Source organism: Prosopis cineraria, unplaced genomic scaffold, assembly GCF_029017545.1.
Source record: "Prosopis cineraria cultivar Desert tree isolate PC_DT_omini unplaced genomic scaffold, ASM2901754v1 PC3, whole genome shotgun sequence".
In the NCBI taxonomy this organism is placed as follows: domain Eukaryota; kingdom Viridiplantae; phylum Streptophyta; class Magnoliopsida; order Fabales; family Fabaceae; genus Prosopis; species Prosopis cineraria.
The window spans coordinates 38,232,831-38,244,871 of record NW_026555334.1 but is presented as its reverse complement, the minus strand read 5'-3'; the positions used below and the strand labels follow the sequence as shown (position 1 = coordinate 38,244,871).

Sequence of the window (12,041 nt, the reverse complement as noted above, 5' to 3'; positions counted from 1 at the left end):
CATTTTAAATTAATTTTATTATTTTTAATAATTTATTATTAAAATAAAAATTTATAAACATTATAAAAACTTAATATTCAATTTATATTTTTAGAGTATATTTAGACAGCCAATTTATAAAAATTATAAAAAAATTTAATATTAAATTGAATCTTTCAAATTATATATTTACTATCTATAACATTTTAATTTAATTTTTAGAGTTAATTAAAATTAATAAAAAATAGAAAGAATGTTTGAAGATAAATAAATTAATTAAAAAAAATTATTTTAATTTAGAATAGATTTTTATGTTAAGATGTGTTTTTTTAAAGAAAAAAGGGGTTAAGGCTTGTTAACTTAAATGTTAAGTTATAATATAATAATAATAATAATAATAATGAATGGGAAGAAGAGGCGGCGGAGGTAATATATAAAAAGTGATCATCCTTACTTTTTTCCATAGAAACTCACGGATAAGAGAGAATGAGAGAGATAGAGAGATAGAGAGAACGAGAAGGAAAGGAGTAAGGATAAGGATTTGAAAATATTTTGAGGTGAGGTCTCATACTTAAAAGTTCTTTTATAAATATTTTCATACTCATCTAAAGCTTTTAATGATAGTAAAATTTTAATGATTAGAGTAAATTTTAAAGTTAAAACTTAGAGTAAATATTTATTTTTAACAATAAAAACTATTAATTAATGGAGATGAATTAGTACTTAAATTTTATCAGTTTAGATTTATTTTATTAATTGATTTGAGAGTTCAAAACTAATTTTTTGGCTATAAAATTTGTGATTTCTGATATATAAGATATCTATATTGATTCAATTATGTTTTTGAGATTTAGATAAGTTAATTTAATTAATTTTTTGATTTTTATCGAAGGGATTTATATTGGAAGGATATGGTTGTGAATTTGAGAAATTTAGTTGAATTTTATATTTAATTAATAAATTACAATATATATATATATATATATATATAATGACATTTATATCATTTGATGTTGTAAATTAATTTGTTATTGTGGCTAAAAGTTTCCTATACGTTTGAGCCAGTTATAGCTTGAAAAGAGGTAATATTAAAATATCCTTTCATATATTGAGATACTAATTTTTTATTATTGTATATATATATATATGAATATATATTAATACTTGTGTGATCTTATTGTAAAATGTAACATTTGTTTTATGTGATGCAAAACAAATAATAAGGATGGCGAGTAAGATAATTGTTTGTTTGGGATTAATGATTGAATATTTATGCCGTGTGGTTTGCCTCCGCTACGTGCATAATTGTTGGCCTTTTTCTTATAGCTCCTAATGTCTTTGACAATTTAGAACGATAGGCACCTCCTTTTTAAGGAGGGGAGTCTTATTCTGATGACAATGTACCTTTGGCCGAATATAATATCAATTTAAGCTCTAGCCAGTGGTAATAAGAGAGTTGGGAGCCATAAGAGTGAGGTTGAAAAATATATCATTGTTGTTTTAATTTGATATTAATTTAAAAAATTGTTATATAATTGTGAATATTGCATTTCTTTTTTTGTGTATTAATTGTGAAATAAATATGTATATCTATAGATATGTTTGCGAATCGGTTTCAAAAAGTATGTTAGTATACGTTAGAATAACCCACTATTATTAAGATTTTGATCTCACGTGTTACTTTTTATTATTTTTAGCTGAGCAGTCAAATGGAGCTATAAGGAGGGCACAGAATAAGTGAGCTTGGGCTCCCTTCTCTCGGCTTAGCAAGTGGATTTTTGTTTATTTTGTAATTATAGTTGCCATGACCTAGGAACCCTTTATAAATTTTATTTTGAATAATTGTTATAAGTTATTTGACTATAACTACTTAATCTTTTTGTTTGAATTGGATATCTTTTCAACATATCGATTTGGACCATGATTTTCTATTGGGTCAAGCCCATTTATTTTAGTTTATACATATTAATGGTAAAAAAATATGTGCTTAGTAGAGTTGATTATATTTATAAACTGTTGTTGAAACCTGAACTTGCTGCAAATTATTTATTAGACTTCATTTGCCCTAAGCTCAGTGGTAATTATTAATCTCAATGTCATTTTGTTTAAAAAGGTATATTTTTAAGAAAAATATTTATTTATAAAGAAAAAAGGGGGGAGGTTTTCTTTCATAAAAAAAATTGTGATAAAAATCAAGTTTGTTACACCATCTAAATCACATCTCAATAATCAATTTGTAAAATTATAAAAAAAATTGATATCAAATTAAATAATCCAGATTAAATTTGTGTTGTTTAAATTGATAATGAACATATTTATTAAAACTTATAAATTTTTATTTTAATAAATATAAAATAAAATAAAAAGCTTTAAATCTTGGATAATATAGATCTCATCAGGGTTGAGGAGTACCATGATACTAGTAAAACCTCCAATTCTTAAACACATAATTAGCACATCCTCAATCTTAAAGTAGAGCTATCATAATATTTATAACTAATTTAATAATAAAAGATATTATGGAAAGAAAATGATCAACCTTGGCTGTATAAAAATTCAAAAAGGCTAAGTAAGAAAACTCTATAAAGATGGGAGCTCATAAATCATTAAATCTTAAAATTAAGTTTAAAAAGTCATTTAGCCATTATAAATTAGAGTAAAAAGTATTTAAGAAGCACGAAAAATAATTAGAGTTGAAAATAAGTCAACATGAGGTAAAAATAGTCATTTTTGCTTAACAAAGGCATTAAACTGCGACCATAGAACATTAAACTGCGGCCAATACTTTCAGTAAAGTTTTGGCCATGGCTAATTATCTTTTGGCTACTACTAAATAGTTTCAAGAACTCATTTGGCTGTAGCTAAAAATTTATAAGTTATAGCCAAAGATGTCATGACAGCAACTGTCATAACAACTACTTAATCACAAACTTTTGACATGTATAACTTTTGATTTAGATCTCTGATTGAGATGATTCAAGTGCTCACATGTCAAAAGTTTCATAATTTAGCTAATAGTTTTGGTTTCATGTCAATCCAACATCATAAAAAGAATTTAGACACCCGAATCACAATTTCACATTTTTGCCTCTAAAACCATTAACCAAGTATGTAAATCTCACACCATAAGCCATTAGCCCTCACAAGGGTTTGAATCATACTCAATAAATTCTAATAAACTTATCCAAATAGTCACAAGCATCAAACAACTCCTGATAGAAGAATTGACTGCCCAACCATCATAAAACACATAACAAGGGGGTGAAAATGTAATCATTTGCATTTAAACTAAATAATCACCCAAAACATAAAAACTCATTTAACTAGTCAAAATAGATTTTTTCAAACTATCTTGGTATACTACTATAGCCAAATTAGGGTTTTGGACCATACTATAGCTAAGACAATCCAAAAATGACTAAATTCAATATTTAAAGCTACAAATGCAAGTGGACTTCAAATAAACATAAGTCAATATGAAAGACCCTTAGTTAGCAAATGTTATATTCAAATTACACATAAAAGATAAATTAGAGAAATTAAAATTGATTACTCATTCTCTAACTTCAGAGGCCTCCCTTTTACCCTTAGCTTGATCGTCACTTGTAAAAATTAAACTATGGGAGTGAGATAAATATCTTAGTAACTAAGTAATTTAATCAAGCATATTAAAGTGTAGCAATCACAACACTTAAGTATTTAACATCACATAAGGCAAACTAACATTATTGACAAGGCATCTTTATAATGTGTTTCACATGATCAAATGCAACTGCCTTATATCACTCCTTATATCATCTGATTGAATCCATGGGTTATTATCTCATATTGGTCTAGCCTCACTCGCCATTTGTGAAGGGTCGCCTGACTAAAGGCTCCCACACTCACTCTCAGACTATGAATTCCCCTTACTCAAAATTTAGGGTGTCATAAATGCTTGACCTACACTGTCTAATCCAGGATCAGTGATACTAAGCAAAATGTTCTATCCATGCCGCACCCGTAGGTTATTGGCAATACTAAGCATATATAATAATGAAGTATACCAACCATTGTACACAAACTCAATGGAGGCTACACCATGTAAATTTTCTATTATAATCCCTTTACTATACTAGGGTGAACTCTCACCCATTATGATTATGCAAATTTAATTAAGAAATGTGAATATAAGCTCATGTATATCATAGTAATCCATCATCCTCATAATTTCTAGAACTTGTGTGCTTATCACAGTTTATACCACATTATAGTTTACAATAACTCATAATATAATCAACTCATAGCCAACCTAAACCTACTATTTATATTTCAAATATCAAATAACATTATATAAATATAATTATCAAGCATTTCATCACAAGCATGCATGTTTATCACATCTCTTCCAACATCATCAATTACAATCACTTATCATGTTAACACATTCATTTCATAGGTAATCTAAGCTTAACATCTATATAAATATAATCACCAAACATTTCATCACAATGAGTCATGTTTTATATTTAGGTAATAATTTAAAATTAATATATTCATCCATAAGCTCATTTCAAGCCATTCATAATAATGTTTAAAGTGTAAATGCAGACATAATAATATACTATATTTAAATTTTCAATTACCTCAACTCTTGGTTTACTAACCAAGAGTACCTATGAGTATCAAACGGAGCCTCTAATAAGCTCAGTAGCACCAACAATGGTCAATTTATAATCAAACACATCAATAGTTATTAATAACTAATTATCTTTAATTAACTCTAACCAAAACCTATACCTAAAAATTTCATTATGGTCATCTACCCACAATCAAATCCATTTTTAGGTTTCATTAATTCACTTAGATTTTCATTAGTCTAATCAACACCATTAATAATTCATAACCTTCTTAGCTCACCATCAATTAGCTCTAAGGTTTACTTCAAACCTTACTTTGAAATTTTAAAACTTCATTAGCACCATAACCCAAAAGTTAGATACTTAAATAAACATCCATTAATCCCATTGAAGTTAGAATTCTAGGTAAAGTCACAACCCATTTTCGAATTCTCAAAGAACTAGGCATAAACAATGATGAAAAGACACAAGAGAGGAAGAGAAGAAGTTGTAGGCACTTACTCAAGTGAGTAAAAGATCTAAATAAACTCAATTAAACACCCATAACAAATTCTAGCAAAGCCCTTTTCATTCATCTCAAAACTCTCACTTAACTCTCTAATTTTTTGAAATGAAATGTGAATCGAAAAGCTTAAAAATTAAGCTTTGGCTGCAGCCAATAAACCTTTGGCCATGGCCAAGGATCAAAATTTTATATTTTAAATATTGTCCATCTAATTAGGCCCAAATGTGACCCAATGTAACTTAGAGTCCAATTCTAAGGGTCCGATAAACTTATTAGTCGTCCGTATATTATCTTTTAATCCGAGTTAACTTTCAATTGTTTAATTTATCTTTAATTACCCAATTAACTTTAAATTAAATTGTTCAAGATTTTACAATACTTATCCCTAGATGAGCACTAAAGACAATTCAAATTTAATATTACAATTTTTATATATTTTTATTTTACTAAATAAGATATTAAAAATACTTAAAAATTAATTTAAAATAAAGGCATGGATCATTCATAGACAAAATGAGTGGCTCAAATCAACCCAAAAGTTGATGAGCACGGAATGTGAATACCATTGTGTACTGTAATCCTTCCAGACTTTGGCTGATAATTTTTTTAGCTATATTTTAATTTTAAAATAAATGAACATAACTTTTTGTTCGTAGTTCCTGAATTTTGATTTTAAACAACTCACTCCGCCTACTCTCTTAACTCGAGTTCAAACAAGATTTAGGGACTAAAAATTATATCATGAAATAAACTATATTTTAATTTTAAAGTTAAAACAAGATTAATTTTTCACTGCAGATAAAATATATGGGCCCAAAATATAGTTGACCCAATGATAGATAAGTCTATCTCTCTTCTAGAGAGAGAGAAGGAGAGAAAAAATCTCCTTACCGAACTAGGAGGAAAAGAAATATTCAATGACACATAATGGGCGGGCAAAAAGCACTTGACATGTATGTACTTGCAAAGCGCGAAGCCAGAGATTCAACGGTGCGTGTCTCCGTCTTGGGCACCATAAAATAAACCGAGCAAGTTTGCCATTCACCCTCCAATTCCTCGCCATTACATGCATCGGACCAGCTTCTAACGATACAAGCGGTACTTGACACCCTGACATCTCTGCTGAGAAATTTCATTTTCTTCATTGGCGCTTGTAGATGCTTCATGACAAGAAGACCTAAAAGTTCTGCCGTCACTCTTACAATCTGTCTGATCGGAGCATAAATCCAGAAATCCTGCTCTTTGCCTCGGAGTGCTCATGGACCTTGCTTTTGCTCTCACACGTTCTGTCACGCCCATAAATGTTGGAAAAACTGGGGAACTTTGCATGGAACTTTCATCTGCAACTGAAATTTTCTTCACCCAAGAATATGACCTCCTGGGAAATGAAAGCTGTGAAGTGACTGTACTCAATTCGTCTTCTTGCAAGTGTTCTTCTATTTTCACATTCTTCTCTGCTACTTGTGTTGTATCGTACCATTCCCTCGCGATCAAGTTTGAAGGAATTGCTGTTTTATAAAACACATCTCCATTACATTTTTCTCTGTCCAGCCATTGTCCTAGAGTACGGCAGCTCTCCCCTCTAAATTCCATATGGGGAACAGATTCAACCCCAACGTGGCAAAATTTTCTTTCCTGAAGAAGATTGCATGGAAATTCTTAGATACAAATTGGATTTGACTAAATTATCAGCAAGAGGTCTTGCTAAGACAGGAAATATATCAAATGAGGTTACCCGATGTGAGAAAGAGTACTGCTTCATGCGTTGTCTTTTAATAATAGCCTCTTGCTTTTTCAACCATATAGCTTCAACGTCTTCTTTTGAGTGTAAGCTGCAATCCCAAATTCTTTGACTATGGCATTCAGGCTGTAATCAAATTCTTGAAAGAATTAGCAAAGGGAATTTGATCTATTGGCTTATAATGCTATTCAGCAGGGTCTAGGGAACAACTATAATTTGAGTTGAACCATTGAAACAGTGGAAATCTTTAGAAATCATTGTTACATTAGTTACTTGACACTTTTCCCATTTTGGGAAATGCAACACTAAAGATTATTCTGGGATATTGATGTTGATGTTAATGTTGTCTGCATGTATACTCACTTTCATGTCCGTATCTTCCAACTTCGTTTTCTTCTTAAGAAGCAGCTTGCTCTTTTCTTTTTTGTTGATTCCTTCTGCTGCATGGCTGCTGATTTTCTGGATTCCTACCTGCTTTCTTCCGTTGGAAAGCAAACCCATTTGACGTCTCACAGCCCGACCGCGAGCTATAGCTTGCAGTCTGATAATTCCCTTCAGTGCTCTGAATGCTTTCCTGGCCTATTTCATTCTCAGCTAAGAGTTCAACTGAGTTTGTAAACGTGTTTATAATATACATTATGTCCACAGTTGACTTAAATTCACCCGAACAATCAACTATATTTTGACTGAATAAATTTGAGAACAGGGGACATGACTTGTAAAATCAGGAATAACTACCAAAGCCAGATGATTACAGTACTTATTAATACACCATCTAAAATGAAATTTGTGCTGGCAAATTTTTGAAGTTATTTAAAAAAAAATCAATTTTTAACAGAATTTTGATAGGGCACCAGCGATAAGTTTGGAAGCAAAAGCCAGACTAATCAGTCCAGTTCTAGCAATGGCTAGATGCACCTAACCTTTTGTAGCTGCAATCTATTCATTAATTGCTACTTGCATGAATGAACATTTCTGGTTACTGGAGTAAAACTAAAAGCAGTTCATTCCGACTGGAACTTTTAACCACTATCTTTTTTTTGGTTTATTTCATCTTTAAAGTGTAAACCTCTCCAAGCTAGAGATATGCAAATAGAAACTATACGCTAATAATAGTCATAAGTTCTGAGTAAGCTCGCCAGATGTCGAATATGCAAATAGAAACTATACACTGGTCATAGTTAAAAGTTCTGAGGAAGCTTACCAGATGTCCACGGTATGCACTTTGAATTTTAGTAGCGGCCAAGTTTCGGTTTCCCTTGGAGAGATATGAGTAGGAGCGGGAAGCACCTGTGAGCCTGACAACCTCAGCAGCAGCATGAGCAGCAGCAACTGCAGCCTCAGCAGCTGCTGCTGTTGCAACAGCCACTGTCATTGCGTGCTTTCTCTGTTCTTCTCTCGCTTCACTAAGCGTTCTGTTTGGTCCTGTAAGTGTGGGATGCTGTTTCTGCTTGACCCCCCCAAGACCACAACTCCATCTCTTTGAATTCTGAGATTACATATAAAAGAGATATCAATCAAAAGGGTAGTGCTAAGCAACGGTATTCTGTATATAAGCTTTCTCGGACACCTCTTACTTTGGGCTTTGACTCACAAGTTGAGTGCTTCTTGCCACATCCAAACCAGCAGCTCCACTTTGCCATGAAGAATTATGGCATCTTATGAACCTAATACTCCAAACACCATTCTCTACTCAGGCACATCCTATACTTTGATGCTTCAGAAAGAGGAGCAAAGCCAGCTGTAGAATTTCTAGAAGGCGATATGTACATGATTTTATGATTCCGGAGAGTAATTAAAATGCTTCAATAATCTCTACTCTACTCTATATGCTCCTCCTGCTCTGCTGTTCTTTTGTCAACATGAACTGTGAATGCAAACGCTGATAAACTTTCTTAGTACAGTCATTTAATGGCCTAGCAGTACACAGGAATAAATTCTGAACAGCAGAGGCATTGAATCAAACACAGAAAGTGCACCTCAGAAAAGGGTATAATTAAAGCATGAAGATGTCAATAAAATCTGAAAAAAGTAAACAGACCATTCTGCTAGACTAACCTCTTCCAAGGCCAGTGAACAACAATGAACTATGCTGCACAGAATGCCTGAAAAACAGCAGGCTTAGTTAGACCAAGAGAAGAATGGCCATAAATTGACAGAAACCCAATAGACACTTACTCTATGAAATACCAAGCACCCCAACAGCTTGTACTAGACATTGCTGACCATTTCTCCAAGAGGGTCTCTTCTTTGTGCCATTAAAATCTTGGCTTTTTCATGAAATTCTCTTTTTTCACTTTTGAGTACCATTGACATGGTCCTCATAAAAGTGAATATGGAAGCAAGAAATGCATAGCAAGAGGCACAGCAATGACTGCTGTAATGATGTGGAAAAATGCAGTTGGCCTCCGTTTCATGACTGGGGACTAAAAAGCAAGTTAATTCAACTTCATGGGGTCCCTCTTGTCCCCATCTTTTTCCATATGTCAATTTTTGCAACCGCTACGGTCCACTGCAAATGTCTGCTTTCGTCAAACTTACTAACGTGACCCTTTCGATTTTCGCCTTCCGTTCCCTCCGGAAAAGCAGGGAGCTATCCATCATATCAACAGCATTATTATTATTATTAGTACAACAGAAAATGGAATAGTACAGTTTGAATTTACTGCAATCAAATGCGCTTTCGCCTCATTATACTCTGTTAATTATAAAGAATGATCAATTTAGTTGGAATAAACGTCAACCCAACAATATTTTGATAATATTTTAAATTATATATTGTTAGAACTAGTGGCGGTAATTCTGAGTCGGTAACATCATGTACACCTATTCCACAATGTGTTGTTTTTACAAATTTGCGATTAGGTGGTCTGAGGTCAATGCAGAAGCACTTTAGCTAGTCCCTTCGCAATAGAAGCAAACCTAACACTGCTTTTGAACTTGGGCGATCAAATTCCTAAAAGCCTTTTGAATGTTTGCGATAATTAGTTGAAGGGAATTAGTTATTTAAACGCGCCTAATTAGAATTGCTCTGATTAAATTTGAGTTGACTGCGATCCTCCTATAAACCACTCCTATTTCATGAAGAAAACAAATTCATCTTATGTTCTCAATGGAAATTGATGCTCGCATTTCTTTGCATGCCCAATTAAAATACTCCCTCTGTTTTAAATTATAAAATATTTTTAAAAAAAATTTACTGTCTTAAAATATAAAATACTCTAAGAAAATTAAAGTTTTATTAAATAAATTTATTCTAATATTATCCTCTCTCTTTTTTTATTTGATATTAATTAAGTGTAGATTTAAAATTATTAAATGAAGGATATTTTTAAAAATTTATATTTTATTTTAAAACAAATAAAATTGTTAAGTATATTTAATAAGATTTATTAATATATAAGATTTTATTTAAAAAGTATTTTATAATTTGGGAAGTATGGAATATATGGCAATCTATTTATGAACTTGTTCCGTAGGTATAGGGACATGCTTCTTGTTGCTCCATGCAAGTTACAATATGCATGATCCTTTCGCTATGGATTTGTGGATAAGGGTTTAAATTCCCATGTGAATCTGGGATGAAAATTTGTAGAATTGTAACTGAGAGCGACCCGATTAAGACAGCGACCGATTTACCTCAATTAATGTTTGCCATAGAGTCGGCATTTCAATAAATACTCGAACCACCGAAGCATCCATATGATTTAACTTATAAGCTGTTCATCGAAGATCTGATTTTCCTGTTGAAGAACTCGAATTCACGTTTCTGCAATGCGATGAAGAAGATTGTGCTTCGGCAATGAACATTGGAATTCAATTTTTATATATTTACTTTATCCCCAGTCCTCTCTTCGGTAATTGATGCGAGCAGGTTTTCTGACCTCTTTAGAAGCGGGAACCTTTCTGGCGTCTAGAGTGGTCCATCAACAGGAGTGAGGGTAACGTGGCTCTGTGGCTGTTTGGTGTCCAAGAAAAGTCATGAGGCACTGAATTCCATAAATTTCATTTTTCAGGACTGATGTCTCTGTTTTTTCTCCGCCAATAAGGCAAAACAAAAAAAAAGGGATGACTTTATTTCTGCTTCAATGACTTGATGATCTTGAACGATGCCAGGAAGCATTGCTATATTGCAGATCAACTTAAGAGCAGGGCTTATTTGTAGAGGCACAGTTTGATTTGGTTAGAATTATCTAAAAGCATCCCCTAATTAATGCAATTGTAACGTTTTTCTAATCCACAGTTCTCAAATCCGGTGATTGCTGAGTTATTTGGGCTATTTTCTTTGCAAAGTTCATTAAACTCTCTGGAATTATGTCTTCAACGACTAATTAAAGATCATTAGTCTACTTGTAGTTATTGGCCTAATTTAACACATTTCTTTGCCAAAAAAAAAAAGTAACACTTCTTTTCAACGGTAATGATCAATACTTGAGCTAATTCAAATTGCATGTGGGTCAACCAATCGTCACTTTCAGTCAGTCCGCGTAAGCTTGTTGGATATTAAAATCGACGTTCATATATGACAGCTCTATCGCTTTGAGAAAGAAATCACTGCAACTACACACGCAGGCCTGGTTCTATAAGGTAGATATGGTGCAGTGGTTTGTTTATCTCTTCCGTATTTTTTAAAAAAGTATGTAGTTTATTATCGTTAAGCATATTTTAGAGTTTTGTTTTACAATCTCTCTGCTTTTAGTTGATATATAATGAGCGGCCAATCACTCCATGTTCGACTGTCATGTTGGTATTGAGAATAATGATCCTCCCACACGTCAAGCGGTCCAAGTGTTTTCGACAGAGAGAGAGAGAAGTGAGCGGCCAAACAAGCAAAGAACCAAGCATTTCATAGGAGAGGCTTTTGCATTATAAATTGACTTTCTTACGTATTGCTATCATGAAAAAGAATGCCGCAGTTTCATCAAAATAATAATAAATAATAATAATAATAATAATAATAATAATAATAATGCTGTAGATCTTCACGAAGTTTGTATTCAATTGACAAACAAGATCGAAGATTCTATCAAAGTAATAGACACGCACGCACGCGCACACAAAAAAAAAAAAAGGACATTTTTCGTACAAATTCTTCTTTTTCCTTTTTCATCAGTATTTTATAGCATGTTGCCAGATATCATGAAGGATGGCGAAATTTAATTCTTCAGACCAAAAGAAGAGAAGTATATATATAAGC

General features: G+C 32.2%; 1 protein-coding gene across 6 annotated transcripts; it reads right to left on the bottom strand.

Annotated features, from left to right (window-relative positions):
* Positions 1-5,837: 5,837 nt before the first annotated feature.
* On the bottom strand, positions 5,838-9,222 carry LOC129306532 (protein IQ-DOMAIN 12-like). Of its 6 annotated transcripts, none has more exons than XM_054947179.1 (7): positions 9,023-9,222; positions 8,615-8,949; positions 8,422-8,511; positions 8,049-8,333; positions 7,208-7,423; positions 6,839-6,970; positions 5,838-6,738 (listed from the first exon to the last, which is right to left on the bottom strand). In XM_054947179.1, the coding sequence occupies exons 3-7, from the start codon at positions 8,485-8,487 to the stop codon at positions 6,187-6,189; spliced, it is 1,251 nt and encodes a 416-aa protein (XP_054803154.1). In that variant the 5' UTR covers positions 8,488-8,511; positions 8,615-8,949; positions 9,023-9,222; the 3' UTR covers positions 5,838-6,186. The 6 variants fall into 6 exon arrangements, with proteins under 6 accessions (XP_054803154.1, XP_054803151.1, XP_054803150.1 ...); XM_054947176.1 differs by having other exon boundaries at positions 8,422-8,726; positions 8,903-8,949; XM_054947175.1 differs by having other exon boundaries at positions 8,422-8,711; positions 8,903-8,949.
* Positions 9,223-12,041: the final 2,819 nt, after the last annotated feature.